The 17,160-nt window shown below is 41.4% G+C and overlaps 1 protein-coding gene across 4 annotated transcripts in view; it reads right to left on the reverse strand.

Moving 5' to 3' along the window:
- spata20 (spermatogenesis associated 20) overlaps positions 1-17,160 on the reverse strand; it is a 363,387-nt gene that overhangs the window by 328,125 nt on the left and 18,102 nt on the right. For all 4 annotated transcript variants that reach the window (XM_060844319.1, XM_060844321.1, XM_060844322.1 and 1 more), the window contains exons 4-8: positions 12,124-12,278; positions 10,190-10,333; positions 9,408-9,609; positions 3,972-4,102; positions 1,150-1,254 (exon numbers count right to left, since the gene is read on the reverse strand). In XM_060844319.1, coding sequence (XP_060700302.1) covers positions 1,150-1,254; positions 3,972-4,102; positions 9,408-9,609; positions 10,190-10,333; positions 12,124-12,278 — 737 coding nt within the window. The remainder of the gene's footprint in view (positions 1-1,149; positions 1,255-3,971; positions 4,103-9,407; positions 9,610-10,189; positions 10,334-12,123; positions 12,279-17,160) is intronic.

Consider the following 17,160-nt stretch of genomic DNA (forward strand, 5'->3'; position numbering starts at 1 on the left):
GCAGGGAGAGGGAGTGCGCTTTGGAAAAGTCAGGGCCAAGTGAGCCAAGTAGAATCAAGACACAGGGGGAAGCTCAGGTCAAGTCTAGGGAGAGCGGGAGCAGTATCAGTAAGGAGTTAAGGCTTAAGTTTAATAGGCATCTGGGAGTTAAAATGGGTTTTCAATACTTTAACATTTTCTGTGTAACTACCAACATTAAGTGAGTCAGTAACTTCAGAACTGCCCCACATTCAAGGACTTCTTGGAGCTTTTCAGACCAGGAAAGTTAAATGTTTTAAGTCAGCTATGTCTGAAATTTGACTTGGTCCCAATATACACTGCTGCAAATCTGTCCTTTGAATATTGGAGCTAGTAAATATAGCCTCTCACGTTATTAAAAACACAATTACATTACACTAATTTTAAAAGGAACAATAAAATTAAGCAGTTTTTAAAACAAGAACATGAACTATTCTGAGATACTTTACCTCTGAAATCCACAGATATTTGTCCCAGAGGATTGAACACTTCCTTACATTTGGGATAAGAGAGATTTGTGAACTCCGGACACATTTAGATGACAACTTGTATTTATGTAACACTTCCTAATTAAAGAAGCTGTTCTAGCTTGCCTCACGGGGGTATAATCAGTCAAAATTGACACCAAGCTTAAAAAAAGGCAGCGTTAGACATGACTGGAAGTGCAGTGAAAGTTGTACATGTTGGGGAGGAAATTAGATATTTGACAAGCAGTCCAGATTCAGAGAAGCTGACGATGGAATTCAAAAGTTTAGGGTCTAATGAGATGATGATGCTTGGGATTAAGTGATTCTAGTTTGATTTCAAAGTTATGATGTAAATCAGTTGAAGGATTCCTGAAGGCAGTAGATTCACAGAAGTTCAGTAAATCCACCCCACACCATGGAGAGAGAGTTAATCTGCATTTAACTCCACGCTGTCCTTGCCCCAAAAGTGGTTAATGGGGACAGCGTAGAGAGAGCTTTACACTGTACCCAACACTACGCTTTATCACCCTGGGTGTCTGCCAGAGTTACAACCAAAATGAAGGCATGTTCTTTTCCCTATACTTAATGGCATTCACATTAGTGACATTTATGGGCATCAAAGAGAGCAAAACGCAGAGAATGGATAGCATTCTCTTTCACTTACCTGATAAGCTTCCACATAGGACACAGCCAGCTGTCCTTGATCATACAGCATCTTCTCAAAATGAGGAACATGCCACTTCCCATCTGTGGAATAGCGATGAAAACCCTAGTGCAGAGCAGAGCAACATTACCATTCAAACAAAAATACACTGTATAGGCCAAGGTCAACACCGGTGACTTCCTGAATGGACAATGCATTCTGACACCACTCATTTTAAAAGTGCTTCACTGACCTCCACTGCCCTGGGGGTTATTAAAGGCACGATATAATTAAGTGTATCTTTATTATGTGAGACATGAAGTGAACTCCACTACTATTGGAGACTGGGTGTAGGTGGCCTAAATCTGGCAGAACCACAGAGTTTCCAAGGAATGCAGACTAACATGTAGACTTGAGCAAAGAAAAGGCTCACTTTCAGCTCAACATGAACTGTCATGGTTCCAAACACTAAATACTGTCAAATAAAAATATATTCAACTGAACAACCAGCCAGAATTACCACCTCCGACCCTCGAAAAAGTGCATATTCCATGCTGGGGTTCAGTCCCACAGACTCAGCTCACTCCAGTATCAGATACAACAGTGCTTCTTTTTCTATTTGTTCAGAGAACGTTGGGTGTCTCTGGCTGAGCCAGCATTTATTGCCCATCCCTAGTTGCCCTTGAAAAGGTGGCAATGGGATGCCTTCCTGAGCTTCTGCAGTGCATTTAATATAGGGTTAACCTCAATGTTATAAGGGAGGGAATTTCAGGATATTGAACCAGCTACACTGAAGGAACAGCAATATAGTTCTAAGTCAGGACGGTGAGTGGTTTGGAGGGGAACTTGCAGCTGGTAGGTTCCCAGGTATCTGCAGCCCTTGTCCTTCGAGATGGAAGTAGTCAGGTGATGTCTAAGGGGCCTGAGTGAATTGCTGCAGTGCATATTGTGGATTGGACACACTGCTGTTACTGAGAATCAGTGGTGAAGGTGGTAATAACTGTAAATGTGGTGCCAATCAAGCTGATAGTTTTGTTCTGAATGGTGTCAAGCCTTATAGACCACAAGATCTGAAAATAAAGGAGCAGAATTAAACCATTTGGGCCATCAGGTCTGCTCCATCTGATTTAGTTCCTGCCTTCTCCCTGTAACCTTTCACCCCTTTACTGATCTGGACGTATCCATCTTGTCTTAAAGACACTCAATGAGCTTGACCTCCACAGCCTCGTGTGGCAACTGGTTCCACAGATTCACCATGCCTTGGCTAAAGATTCCCTTGACCATTCACTCTAAAGCTGTGTTTCTTGGTCCTAATCTCTCCTACCAGTGAAAACATCTTCTCAATGTCCACTTACCCAGGCTTCTCAGTATTCTGGAGGTTACAATGACATTCCCCCCTCACACTAAATTCCACAAAGTACAGACCAAGAGTGTTCATCGCTCCTCATATAACAAGCCCTTCATCCTCAGGATCATTCTTCTGAACCTCCTCCAGACCCCCTCAAATGCCAGCATATCCTTCTTCAGAAAAAAGCCCAAAACTACTCTCAATCTTTCTGAATGCAGTCTCACCAGAGCCTATTACACCTTCAGCAGTCATCTCCGTTGTTGGATTCTAGCCCCCTTGAAATGAATGTTAACACTGCATCTGCCTTTCTAACAGCCAATTGAACTTACATATTAACCTTAAAAGAATCCTGAACTAAAACTTCCAATGCTTCAGATTTCTGAAGCCTTTCCCAGTTTAGACGAGTATGCACCTCTATTCTTCCTACTAAAATGTATAACCTCACACTTTCCCCCATTATATTCCATCTGATACTTCATTGCCCACTCTACTAGCCTGTCCAAGACCTTCTGCAGCCTCTTCACTCCCTCAATATTACTTGACCCTCCATCTATCTCATCAACAAACTTGAATATTGTTGGAAATGCACTTATACAGCCAAGTGGGAGTATTCATTCACATTCCTGACTTGTACCTCATTGATAGTGAACTGGCTTTAGCAAGCCAAAAGGCAGTTCCTTGCTACAGAATTCCTATGGCATATGTGGTAGGTCCAGTTCAGTTTTTGGTCAATAACCCCTATGATACTGTTTCAGCAATCGTAATGTTATTGACATCAAAGAGCAATGGTTAGATTCTCTCTCATTGGACATGGTCTCTGCCTCCTATTTCAGTGGCTTGAATAGTATTTACCACTCAATTTCCCAAACCTGAACGTTGCCCAAGTTTTGCTGAAAATTGACACAGAATACTTCAGTATCCGAGAAGTCTCAAATAGGAAAGAACATCCTGCAATCATCAGTGGGCATCCCAGGTCTGACCTTATGATCAGTGGAAGGTTATTGATGAAGTGATTCAAAGTGGTTGGACCTGTAACACTACTTTGAGGAAACCCTGCAGAAATACCCTATACCTGAGGTGGCTGATCTCCAATAACCACAACCATCTTCCTTGGGGCTCATTATGACTCCACCAATCAGAAGTATCACCTTTCCAATTCTCCATGACTTCAGTTTTCCAGGGGTTTCCTCATGCCACTGATGACAACAGCTGCCTTGAGCTCAGCACTTTTGTCCATATTTTGGAAATGCAATGAGATCAGCAACAAGTGGTCCTGATTAAACTCAAACTGAGTGTCAGGGAGGTCTTTGCTGAGTAAGTGCCATTTTATAGTACTGTTGATGACACTTTGCTGTTATAGAAGCGCAAGTCTGTCTTTCAAACCAACATATGGTTATTACTCAGCCTAATTACCTTATATTAATTAAACCCACAATTATCCTCCCCCATTACCTCTTCCAGAAAGCTACCTTCACACCACAATGAACTCTCCTACCTGCCCAATGTGATCATGAATTCCTCCAAGAGCCATCATTTTCAGAGTGTGTAAAGCCATCTGCAGCGCCTGGGCTCCTTTCTCTTCACTCTTGTTCAAAGCCCAGAAACGGAACAGAAAATTGAAGTTTACTGTTAGGGGAAAAGCAATGCATTACTTTGCGAAAACCAGAGACAATCAATTAACCACTGTTCCAGTCCCCCATAATATAGGAGATAAATGAGATCTATCCAAACTACAAAGAGTTGGTATTCCCTAGGCGGTTAGATATTACCATTCAGTAAGTCACTCTCTCTTTCAGCTCATCCTCCAAAATCTGACTATAAAGGGTATTCGGATAGGTATATGAATAGGAATGGTTTAGAGGGATATGGGTCAATTGCAAGAAATGGGACTAGTTCAGTTTAGGATGCGTTATGCTGATTTCCATGCTCTATGACTCTACAACTCTATTTTTCTCCATTGAAAACCTGTAGCGCTCTGTCCTATTTTCTGAAAACTGGGGACAATTCTCTATGATGCTTCTACACTTCCCAAAGACCTTCTTCATTTGTTGCACTAGCCCTTCCATATACACCTGCCTCTTCCCAATTTTGAAATCAAAATTAATTGTACCATCCTCAAAACCACAGTGATACTTTAAAAGCCCTCAAAAATGTGTAACCCCTCACCTACTTTCCATTCAATCTTCACTTGTCTAAAACTCCAGTGTCCGGTCACCCACCTACTTAATTAATCTCATACATTCTGCTAAATGCTCCAAATGTAATAACAGTCTTGGGCAGCACTTAGAAATTAAAACAGCCCCACCACATATTTCTGAGGAAAAGAAAAGTTATGACAGACATTTTATCTCTGCTATCACTTCAACTAAAATGAATAGAGTTACAGATTGTTAAATCAGATAATTCCTGAAATGTTAGCACTATACTATATTTGGACAAATTATAAACAGTTCATATATGGAGACATGACACAACACTAAACACAGTTGAAATGTCCTACAAGTAATTTCCCATGGAAAATGACAGATTTATATGAAGCAAATCAATGCCACACCAAGAGATCAGCAGTAACTAAGGCAGCCACAGACAAACTGTCTGACCTGGTAGTTCAGCACTCGTCCACTATCTGTGCAAAAGCAGGGAATTCTCTCAGACAACAATACAATCAATTGGTAAACTGCCTGATGTACGTTCACAAGATCTTATGGTATGCAAATTGATGCTGCTTTTAGCTATTTAACAATAGTCACTCAGGGTATGTAACGCATGCTGAGAAATATACCTTTTTTTTAAAATCAATCCTTGAGCTGAATTAGCTCGACATGACCTTGACCAAGTTGCCTTAAGGTCAGAGGGGGTAGGAGAGAAAGGGGAAAGGAAATCACCCTGTAATGCCCAATGGAAAATTAATGCATATGTGCGATGTGACTTAATGCCAAGATCCCTGCTAACGAAGATCTCACTGATGTTCAAAGACCAGGATTTCAAAGAATGGTCTCATGGGTGACGTACACCAGAGGGCAATCAATGCTTTTGGCAGTGTACCCAGCATGAGTCAGCACCTTCAGAGAAAGAAGGACAATCACTACAAGTAGGGAAATTGCTGCAGCAATTATGAACTAAGTCCATTTACTTAGAAACATTAAAACCGTACGAGTAGACCATTTAGCCCTTCTCTGCTTCACTGTTCAATATGATCACAGCTGATCCTCTATCTCAATGGCATATTCTTTCTTTCTCCCTATTGCTTTCGATGCTTTTGAAATCTAGAAATTTTTCGCTTTCTTTAATATATTCAAAGATTTGGATTCCACAGCAGGTTGAAAACACCACAGATCCACTATCCTTAGAGTGAAGAACATTTTCCTCATCTTAGTCCTAAATGGTCTAGCCCATATCCTGATACTGTATCCCCTCTTTCTAGACTTCCTAATCAGGGGAAAAAGTCTCGCTGCATCTAGTCTGTCCAGACCTGTCAGAATTGCATACGTATCAATCAGATCGATTCTCATCCTCCTACACTATACTGAATAAAAGGTCCAGTTGAATGAATGCCACCTCATTAAGACAGTCTTGCCACCCCCAGTATCATGCTAGTGAACCTCTGCTGCACTCCCTCTATAGCAAGTATATCTCTTCTTAGATAAGGGGGCCAAAACTGCATGCAGTAGTCTTGGTGTAGCCTGTATAACTGAGGTAAGACATCACTGGGTTAGCTTGGGGCAGGCATTCCAGTAGTGCTTGATGATGGAAAGAATATAAGTAACATAAAACAGTGTTAAACAGTTTATAAAACTGACATTATGATTGAAAAAAAGGGCAGAAGAGGTAAAATGCACTGCATTCTTTAGGCTTCAATGCAGAATAGCATTCACTACCCTTTTGTTTTTATAAGATGAAAGCCTTGGCACCCTTGTTCACAAAGTGATGATAAGAATTAAGCAAATACTGCTTTACAGAACAGGGCTATTCAGATCTAGTTTTCAGCCAAGTCCACCTGACACAATTGGAAGTTTCTGCACCAGATTGTATGTCCAAAGGCCTCTTCTTTTACTTACAGTCAAATGATTTGAACAGAAATAACATCAATCAGAAAGAAACACATTCAAGGAAAAGAGCAGTTATTCACAGCCCTGGCTGCTGCCTAGCAAAAAGCATGCAAATTGTACATGGCAAAAAGAATCATACATAAAGCAACAGCCAGGGGCAAATACAATCTGTCCTTAAGTGCAATAAGGCAAAGAACATTCACAATTACACATGGGCTCTAAATATGATTACATTCTACCCTTATGTAAATCATTGGTTTTAAGATTGAAATAATTGATAATAACTTGCAATATTTAGTCCCTTTTGTAAAATAAAACATCCAGCAATAGCTTGAATTTATACAGCACCTTTAACAAAGTAAAATTTTCCACTGTGTCTCACAGGAGGATAATCAAACAAAATTTGACCTTGAACCTTTCAAGAGATATTAAGAGAAGCAACCGTAGGGTTGGTGAAAGGAAATGGTTTTAAAGAGTGTCTTAAAGGAGAGGGGAGAGGTATAAAGGCTGAGAATTAGGAAATGAGTTCCAAACATTAAGATTTAGACAGCTAAATGCAACTAGCTTCTCACAATAAGTAAAAGTAAATATCACAAAGTTGCCATGCCAGGATATAGAGGTAGGGAGGGGAAAGACCATGGTGGGATTTAAAAACAGGGCTGACTGTTTTAAAATGTGAGGTATTGGCACACCAGGAATTAATGAAGATCAGCAAGCAGAGAGGTCATAGTTTAATTTGAACTAAGTTCTGTTCATCTATGGCTAACGTTGCACAGCATAGATGATAAGAGTACCTGTCACAGGAGATTTAAGAAAGTTAACCAGTACTGCAGAAGAAAAGAGAAGTGGTGAAGCTTTTGAAGGTGGTGTGGGAAGTAGTAGGTTTTACTGAGTTTCAAATGACAATAAAGTCTTCCACAAAGACAAAAGCATTGGGTGTGGTTTCGCTTATGCCCGAAACATTGATTCTCCTCCTCCTTGGCTGCTGGCTGACCTACTGTGCTTTTTCCAACTCCATGCTTTTCAACAGTACAATAGACAAGTCTTCGTAACACGTGAGTGTAGGCCGAGATCCAAAAGTGGAGAAAATGACAGGACACAAAGTAGGGAAAGGCCATTGGTGGTGGTTTATAGATGAGGGTAAGGATTCTGAATCAGGTATAGTGTGAGGCGAAGAGTCAGAACAGGTTACGGAGCAAATACAAGTGATGATCAAACAGACAGAGAACACAAGGAGGACAGGCAAAATTGTACATCTGTCAAAACTTCATGGTAGTTATTTTCCAAAAGCCTCTTCCATTAGTCCCTCTTTAAATTATCCTTGTCTGTCCTGTCAACCTATTTTAAATAAATGATCAGCTTGCAAACTTCTTCAGCATCAAGACTGTGATCAATTCCATTACTATCCCAGCATCCATAGTGCCTCAAAGCAAACATCTCTCATTCAAACCTGAAACCTTGCCTTTCCATACAATCCCAACAGTACGCAAACAGGCCATTAAGCCCAACGAACCCATACCAACCCTCCAAAGAGCATCCCATTCCCAATTCCTATCCAGAGAACCCTTCATTTTCCCGTAGCTAACGCATCTAACCTACACATCCCTAAACACTATGTCTGACCTGGTAGTTCAGGACTTGTCCACTATCTGAACAAAAGCAGGGAATTCTCTCAGTCAACAATACAATCAATCAGTTAACAATCTGCCTGATGTACGTTCACAAGATCTTATGGCATGCAAATTGATGCTGCTTTTGGCTATTTAACAATAGTCACTCAGGGTGTGTAACGCATGCTGAGAAGTAAACCTTCTTTTAAAAATCGATACTGAAGCTAAATTAGCTCGACATGATCTTGACCAAGTTGCCTTAAGGTGAGAGGGGGTAGGAGAGAAAGGGGAAAGAAAATCACCCTGTAATGCCCAGTGGAAAATTAATGCATATGTGCGATGTGACTTAATGCCAAGATCCCTGCTAATGAAGATCTCACTGATGTTCAAAGACCAGGATTTCAAAGAATGGCCTCATGGGTGACGTACACCAGAGGGCAGTCAATGCTTTTGGCAGTGTACCCAGCATGAGTCAGCACCTTCAGAAAAAGAAGGAAAATCACTGCAAGTAGTTCATAATTGCTGCAGCAATTTCCCTAAATCCATTTATTTAGAAACATTAAAACCGTACGAGTAGACCATTTAGCCCTTCTCTGCTTCACTGTTCAATATGATCATAGCTGATCCTCTATCTCAATGGCATATTCTTTCTTTCTCCCCACTGCTTTCAATGCTTTTGAAATCTAGAAATTTTTCTCTTCCTTGAATATATTCAAAAATTTGGATTCCACAGCAAGTTGAGAACACCACAGATCCACTATCCTTAGAGTGAAGAACGTTTTCCTCATCTTAGTCCTCAATGGTCTAGCCCATATCCTGATACTGTATCCCCTCTTTCTAGACTTCCTAATCAGGGGAAACAGCCTCGCTGCATCTAGTCTGTCCAGACCTGTCAGAATTGCATATGTATCAATCAGATCATCTCTCATCCTCCTAAATTCTACTGAATAAAAGGCCCAGTTAAACGAATGCCACCTCATTAAGACAGTCTTGCCTTCAACGTTAACTCATTAGACTAATTCATTTCACTCTTTCTCACACTTCTCCACTACAATCCTTTTCAAAATTGATCTCTTTGCCTAAGCCTTTGATCACTGTCCTAATTTCTCCTCCTTTCCTAAAGTATCCCATTGCAGAGTTTGCCCGATTATCCTTCTGGGAAAAGTCTTGAAATATCTTCTTACGTTAAGAATGCTATGTAAATGCAAGTTGCTGTTCCTGTGACCATTCAAAGACAGGAAGCAGAATTTCAAATAAAGTTTTATTTCTCACCTGGTGATGGGAACTTTGGAGACTCAGAAAACCCTCCATATTCATCTTCGTAGGAATGAACCAGCTGCTGGAAGCACCTCTGCATCACCCGAGCACATGACGGAGGCACTGCCTCTTTGTTGGCACTCACTTCTACCCCTTTCTGCAGGGCTGTCAGGATCTTATTACTACGTTCAGTTAGCTCCTTCCGGTTTCTCTTCCACTAAAGCAAATGTTTTAGAGCATGAATTTCTAACTATTTAAAGCACTCTAATGGTCCAGCAAGTCTCAATAAGAAGCCTAACTTATGAAACACAGGGTTTAAGCACTGACTTAAAAAGTACACTTTCTACTGAAGATTGGTTAATGGTTAGTATCCACACCGAGTTTCAGCAATCTTAGATCAAAATTAAACTCTTTTTTTGCAATGCAGAACATGAAATAAACAGGTTTTCTCATAAGTTATGCTTTTTTTCTTGTTTTACGTCCATCCCTTACCTTAGTTGCCTCAACCCATTTGATTCAGCAGCCAAGTCCCCTACAATAAACTTGCAAATAAGGAAAGTTATGCAAAGTTTTCCGACCTACCCAATGAATCAAGAAAGCAACCTGCAGTTTACCCACCTAACATTATATATATTTGCCAGGATTGATCATTGTTAATCTATACCTCAACTCCACCTGCTCACATTGGTTCTACATATCTTATTAACCTTACTGAATTAGAATAAACTTGTGCAAGGATTCAAAAGGTATAAGACCAGCCTATTCTACACACCATTTAAAAACAATGTATATCATACCTGTTCAGCCAGGTTGTTCAACACCGTCTTAAAACCCAATCGGTGGAATCCATCTTCAGGTGGGAAATAAGTCCCTCCAACAAAAGGTTTGAGGTCAGGGGTTAGCCAAACACTCATTGGCCAGCCACCCCCACCACTTGTCGCCTGCAGCCAAAAAGGAAGGAAACAGGAATTGTTACAGCTCCAGTCCAAGAGTTGTTAAGATGGTTTAGGCTCATGCAAATTCCAGTTCGCATTAAAAACTGTCAAAACCACTTGGAGAAGAGACTTGAAGAGAAAAACAGTAAAGACTTGGATACAGTAGCTTTCATGATCTCAGGAGATGAGAAATAACATTGCAGCCCCCTTAAAGGGTAGCCACTGTGGGATTGTAGGATTTACAGAAGTCAATTTTGCATGCACCAACTCCCACAACAGCAATGAAGTTACTGGACAATTGAATTTGAGCAGCAAGTATCAATCAGGAGAAACCCTACTCCTCTTCTTAGATTTTGTGCTAAAGGGTTGGACTTGAACCACAACCTTTGACTGAGAGTTGAATATGACCATTGAAGCAGCTCGGACACAGTTCCTTGCTGTGGCCAGAAAGGATGACTGTCAGCTTTAGTCAATGGTAACACCAGCAATACTTGCTGCTTTGTTCTGAATGATGTCAAGCATAAAGTTTTACTGAAGCTGCACCCTTCGAGGCAATTGGAGATTATTCTATCTCACTCTTGACTTGTATCTTAGAGATGGTACAAAGCTTTGGGCAATCATTGATGACCTCTCAGTACCAGGGTCCCAGGTTCAACTCCAGCCTCGGGTGACTGCCTGTGTGGAATTTGCACATTCTCCCCGTATCTGTGTGGGCTTCCTCCCACAGTCCAAAGATGTGCCGCTCAGGTGAATTGGCCATGATAAGTTGCCCATAGTGTTAGGTGCATTTGTCAGGGGTAAATGGGTCTGGGTGGATTACTCTTCAGAGGGTCGGTGTGGAGTTGTTGGGCCAAAGGGCCTGTATACTGTAGGGGACCTAATCTAAAGCCTCTAAATAGTTGTCATCATGGCAGCTGACGGTTCATAATATGCTAGTAATAAGCCAGGCAGATTTAAATAAAAGTAGGCTGGCTGTAACTTGGTAGGTTCACCACTTGGTAGGTTGTAGCCATGGGTTTGTGTGGGAACTACACTATGGGAGTCGATAGTTTAAAAAAAGGGACTTTAGAGCATTGTGATTGCTTTTCAACATTGCTTTCAACTTTAGGATGACATGGGCAAGCAATCAATTTTATGCCACTCCCTTGTCACTTACAATGTCAGCTGTGGCTCAGCGGGTGGCACTCTTAATTTAGAATCACCAGGTAACAGATACAAGTTCCACTCCAGAGACGAGCATAAAATCTAGGCTGACACTCTAATGCAAAACTGAAAGATTCTTTAAAAGCATTAAGAAGAAACCAAACCGTATGGTCATGGGAAGTAACTGTCAGCTTGACTCAAAGAAAGCTACAGTAGCAAGAAGCGGAGCATGTGGGTTCAGGGCTAATGGACATACGGATGTTGGCACTCAGTGCAGAATTGAAGAAGTGCTGTAGTATCAAAGCTGCCGCCTTCCAGAGGAAACATTAAACTCTGGCTGTCCCCTGCCTGTTAAATGGATATGCAAGATCTCAAGGTAGCTTGAGATGGCCTGCTGGCTGACTTCCCAGAGTTCAAATTAAAGAGCAAAATATGTTAAATGTTAAAGAAATAGCATTGCTGTATTTAGAACACTGAAGCAGGTAGCTGAGAGGAAGGCATTTAGTGTTATTTTCTGTTTGTCTCCTGATGCTCAGTCATCTAATACAATCCATCCATTTACTGACTAAAGGGTGCCTGAACATCTGAAACTTGATGAAACACAAGGTGTTGGTAGGGAAAAGTCAAGTGATTATATTAAACAATATGCTCACCTGGACAAACGTCATATAAACTTTATCAACATCTGGTCGCTCTTCTCGGTCAACCTTGATGCAAACAAAATTCTCATTCATGATTTTGCCAATCTCTTCATTTTCAAATGATTCCCGTTCCATAACATGGCACCAGTGACACGTAGAGTAACCAACTGAAAAAAGACAAAAGTAGAGTAAAGAATGTACTGGATGCACGCACAATGCTTCATCATTAAGACTGAAGGAGAAATCTAGGGGTAGAGGAAGAGCAGGGTCATAAGCCCACAAAAACCCAAGTTGTTTCCTTTCACCTACTGCTAGGAAAGGCAGTCAAAGCTTCTCACCCTTTTGATGAGAGGGTAGCACAGTCCTATTGCCCAGTTTGGTTTGAAATGATATCTGCCATAGTGAAGTCGAGAAGTTACAACCTTAGCTCCAATATTTTCACAACAAGATGAAAATAATTATAACTGTGGGGTGTGGGTTAAATAGAAAAAGGAATTATTTAATAAAATAAAAAGATGAGATGAAATAATAGGAAATAATCTAGAAGTATTTTTAAAATAAAATCAGGTGACCCCCATTGGTTTTGAATATTTATCCAGTGAATAATTCAACAGCGCAAGTGAGTAAGAGACCATCTCTGATTGTTATTTCATCAACACAAGAGTGCTTGACGACTGTCTCCTCTTTCTCACTCTATTACGTTTTCCAATTACCGTCCAATGTTATCCAGGTTTTACACATTGATGAATGGCTAATCAGCTTCTCTTAATTTGTTCCATTCCCTCAATGGGATAATGAGAATCTGTTTTCTTTCAAACATGTCATGGAGACTTTTTCGTGTCTCTCAAAATCTCCAGTAACCCCTGATAACAACTTCTACCTCTGCCATTTAATGTCTTTAGTTTCATTTTCTGCTCCATCATCACAGATCCTGCAAGAAGCCCAGTTTCTTGATCTTACATTGCACACCACTTGCTTTTCTCTCCATAACTACATAAAGCCTCATTTCACACAAAACCAATGTTGCCACCATACCTGAGCAGACTCATTTAACAAGTTGACTGATAGAAAATCTCCAGTTGCCTTCATAGCTTTCATCACTCCCTTTTTCTCTCTTGTAAGCTTAGTCCTTCACCAAAATTATTAATGCTACGGTGGTAAATAATCCTCTGGGTTTTCCAATCCTAAACTGCAAATATGACATCTTACGTGCTCACTAGTTAAAATTAATATTCATCATCCAAACTTGAATTTTCATTCACTGTTGGATTTTGAAACGTGACATATCAACTCCATCTAGATTTCGAACTTCCTCCAACTCACCGGCCTTTATAACCGAATGTAGTTCAGTGCATGGCCTGTGTCAGAAATTGGACTTTTAAGGTGTAGGCCGCAGACATCACAAAATCCTTTAGATGAGATGTTGAGTCGAAGCCTTTCTATTCTTTTCAAGTTGATTTAGAAAATCTCAATTTTGTAGAAAAGCTAGGGATATCTCTCTAGTATCCTGGCCAATACTTATCCCTCAACCACATTATTAAAATATTATATATTTATTCAATCATAGAAATCCCTAGAGTGTGGAAACAGGCATTTGGCTGAACAAGTCCACACTGACCATCCGAAGAGTATCCCACCCAGACCCATTCCCTTACTCTAGTATTCTACATTCCCCTGCACCTAATCTACACATCCCTGAACACTATGGGCAATTTAGCATGGTCAATGTACCTAACCTGCAGAGCTTTGAACTGTGGAAGGAAACCAGAGCACCCAGAGGAAGTCGTCGCAAACACAGGGAGAATGTGCAAACTCCACAAGGCTGGAATCGATCCCAGGACTCTTGTGCTGTGAGGCAGCAGTGCTAACCACTGAGACATCATGTCACCCAATGACAAGGCAGAATGCACGTAGGAACCTCTAACTTTACCTTCGGTCCTAACACTATCCCGACTGAGAAATATATCAATGTTCCTCCAATGTTGATTAATCAAAATCCTAAAACTCCCTTCCCAAAAGCAGTGTGAGGACCCTATGGTTTGTCATGGTTTACGATGTCAGCTCACCACTGACTTCTCTGCAGCAATTAGGGATGGGCAATAAATGCTAATGTTGGCCTTATCACTAACACTTATATTCGGTGCATTAATACACTTTGAAATGTTTATCACGCAGAGTTGCTTGGCATTTCTAGGAACATTAGACTTGGGATCAGAAGAAGGCCCTTAGGGTCTGCTTTGCCTTTCAATAAGAAAAAGTTTTGCCTCATTTCTGACCTCTTATTCTTAAACACTATCACCTAGTTCTTAGTGTCTTCAACATGAGGAATATCTATCCCAATATCCACGCCAAGTCCCCTTAAGATCATACGTTCTATGAAGAGCACATCTTACTTTCCTAAATTTCGACATCGATGTTCCTATGCATGTGCTGTCTTTATCCATGAAAACTTACTGTGCACAAACAGCTGCAGTATAAGGTAACACTAAAACAGAGACTACACTTCAAAGGTACTTCATCAGCTGTGAGGCAGGAGGAAACATCCCACATGCAAGTAAGGTAAAAGGCTTTTCTTATTTCCTTTGCATGACTTTTGAGTGACCAGATTTCCTTCCAAATTGCTTTCAATTTTGGTAGCATCTACAATTTGGACCTTGCCCTTCTCAACACTTTCCCAATGTTAAAAATGGACCTCTGCAGAAGTTGGTGTTCCTGAAATTCCAATGGTTGAATTGGAATTCCGGCTCTCTTAACGGTCTCTTCAATCAGAGACGAGCCAAACCCACAGGAAACAGGCTTGAGTCAGCCACCTACAGTGTCCCACGATTTCCAGCAGTTAGAAACAGGAACCTTTCAAAAGCTAGATTTGCCAAGATATATCCACAGAGGTTTGATTACATGGATTTTGTTGATGAGATGGGGCATTTCCTGCAATTAACTATAATCATCAAGGTTATCATCAAAGGCCAGGTGTCATATAGCTGACTGCTTTTTCATGATTTGGCAGGTTCTGCAGGAAGTTCTAAGAGCTCAGTGGCTGTCTGTCTGAGAGTGGAGAATGTCAAAGCAGTGCACAAGCTTCAAGAATGATCAGCCTTGGCACTGGATAGATTAGAACTTAAAACCTTTAATAGATACAATCTCAGCAAAACATACGCAAAGCTTTCACTCTATCAACCAAGAGGAAGCCTTCAGTGCAAAAACATAATTATACATGAATTATTACACACCAGACACAGAATTCTGAACTGTACATCAGAACCCTGCAATTCCTATGGTATTTTATGCTCCATTCAACCTGTATACCTTAAGCAATAACAGCAATACACCAATGGAAACCAGTGCCCATCACTGATGATCAATTATTTAAGAAAATTAATATCTATGATGCTTTCAGAAAATATGAATGATTTCAGTAAAAGCAATGAATAAAATTAAATTTAACATTTTTCACATGTTCTGCTGAGAAACACATGCTTTCTTTAGCAGTGGTTTGGCTTTCTGCTGATCTACTTTTTCCCTCTTAAGTAACCTTTAATTTTTGTCAAATTTGCAATCTAATAAAAAACAGATGCAGAACTGGAGATTTTGACTTTAACATTTAATATTTCCTGTTTGCATCTTTACAACTTTAGAGCTAAAAATGTGTTGCTGAAAAAGCGCAGCAGGTCAAGCAGCATCCAAAGAGCAGGAGAATAGACGTTTCGGGCATAAGCCCTTCTTCAGGAATGAGGAAAGTGTGTCCAGCAGGCTAAGATAAAAGGTAAGGAGCAGGGACTTGGGGGAGGGGCGCTGGAGATGCGATAGGTGGAAGGAGGTCAAGGTGAGGGTGATAGGCCGAAGTGGGGTGAGGCGGAGAGGTCAGGAAGAAGATTGCAGGTTAGGAAGGCGGTGCTGAGTTCGAGGGATTTGACTGAGAGAAGGTGGGGGGAGGGGAAATGAGGAAACTGGAGAAATCTGAGTTCATCCCTTGTGGTTGGAGAGTTCCTAGGCGGAAGATGAGGCGCTCTTCCTCCAACCGTCGTGTTGCTATGGTCTGGCGATGGAGGAGTCCAAGGACCTGCATGTCCTTGGTGGAGTGGGAGGGGGAGTTGAAGTGTTGAGCCACGGGGTGGTTGGGTTGGTTGGTCCAGGTGTTCCAGAGGTGTCCTCTGAAACGTTCCGCAAGTAGGCAGCCTGTTTCCCCAATATAGAGGAGGCAATATCGGGTGCAGCGGATGCAATAAATGATGTGTGTGGAGGTGCAGGTGAATTTGTGGCGGATATGGAAGGATCCCTTGGGGCCTTGGAGGGAGGTAAGGGGGGAGGTGTGGGCGCAAGTTTTGCATTTCTTGCGATTGCAGGGGAAGGTGCCGGGAGTGGGGATTGGGTTAGTGGGGAGTGTGGACGTGACGAGGGAGTCACGGAGGGAGTGGTCTTTTCAGAACGCTGATAGGGGAGGGGAGGGAAATATATCCCTGGTGGTGGGGTCCGTTTGGAGGTGGCGGAAATGACAGCAGATGATACGCTGTATATGGAGGTTCGTGGGGTGGTAGGTGAGAACCAGTGGGGTGCTCCTCATTCCTGAAGAAGGGTTTATGCCCGAAACGTCAACTCTCCTGCTCTTTGGATGCTGCCTGACCTGCTGCGCTTTTCCAGCAGCACATTTTCAGCTCTGATCTCCAGCATCTGCAGTCCTCACTTTCTCCTTGAAGATTTTAACCTACTGCGAATCCTCTTGAAAGGATGCCTTCCTTGAAGAAGCTCTCTTCCTCCCTCTACAAGGCTTAGCCTGCTGGACACACTTTCCTCATTCCTGAAGAAGGGCTTATGCCCGAAACATCGATTCTCCTGTTTCTTGGATGCTGCCTGACCTGCTGCGCTTTTCCAGCAACACATTTTCGGCTCTGATCTCCAGCATCTGCAGTTCTCACTTTCTCCTCATTACAACATTAGTTCAATAAATGAGCCAGCTCTCAGAACAGAATAATTCATTCTGAAATTAAATGGTAATAACTCCCAAGCCACTCTTGGAATTTAAACACTTTTGAATGCTTGCAACACGAAATC

Source organism: Hemiscyllium ocellatum, chromosome 25 (genome assembly GCF_020745735.1).
Source record: "Hemiscyllium ocellatum isolate sHemOce1 chromosome 25, sHemOce1.pat.X.cur, whole genome shotgun sequence".
NCBI lineage: Eukaryota > Metazoa > Chordata > Chondrichthyes > Orectolobiformes > Hemiscylliidae > Hemiscyllium > Hemiscyllium ocellatum.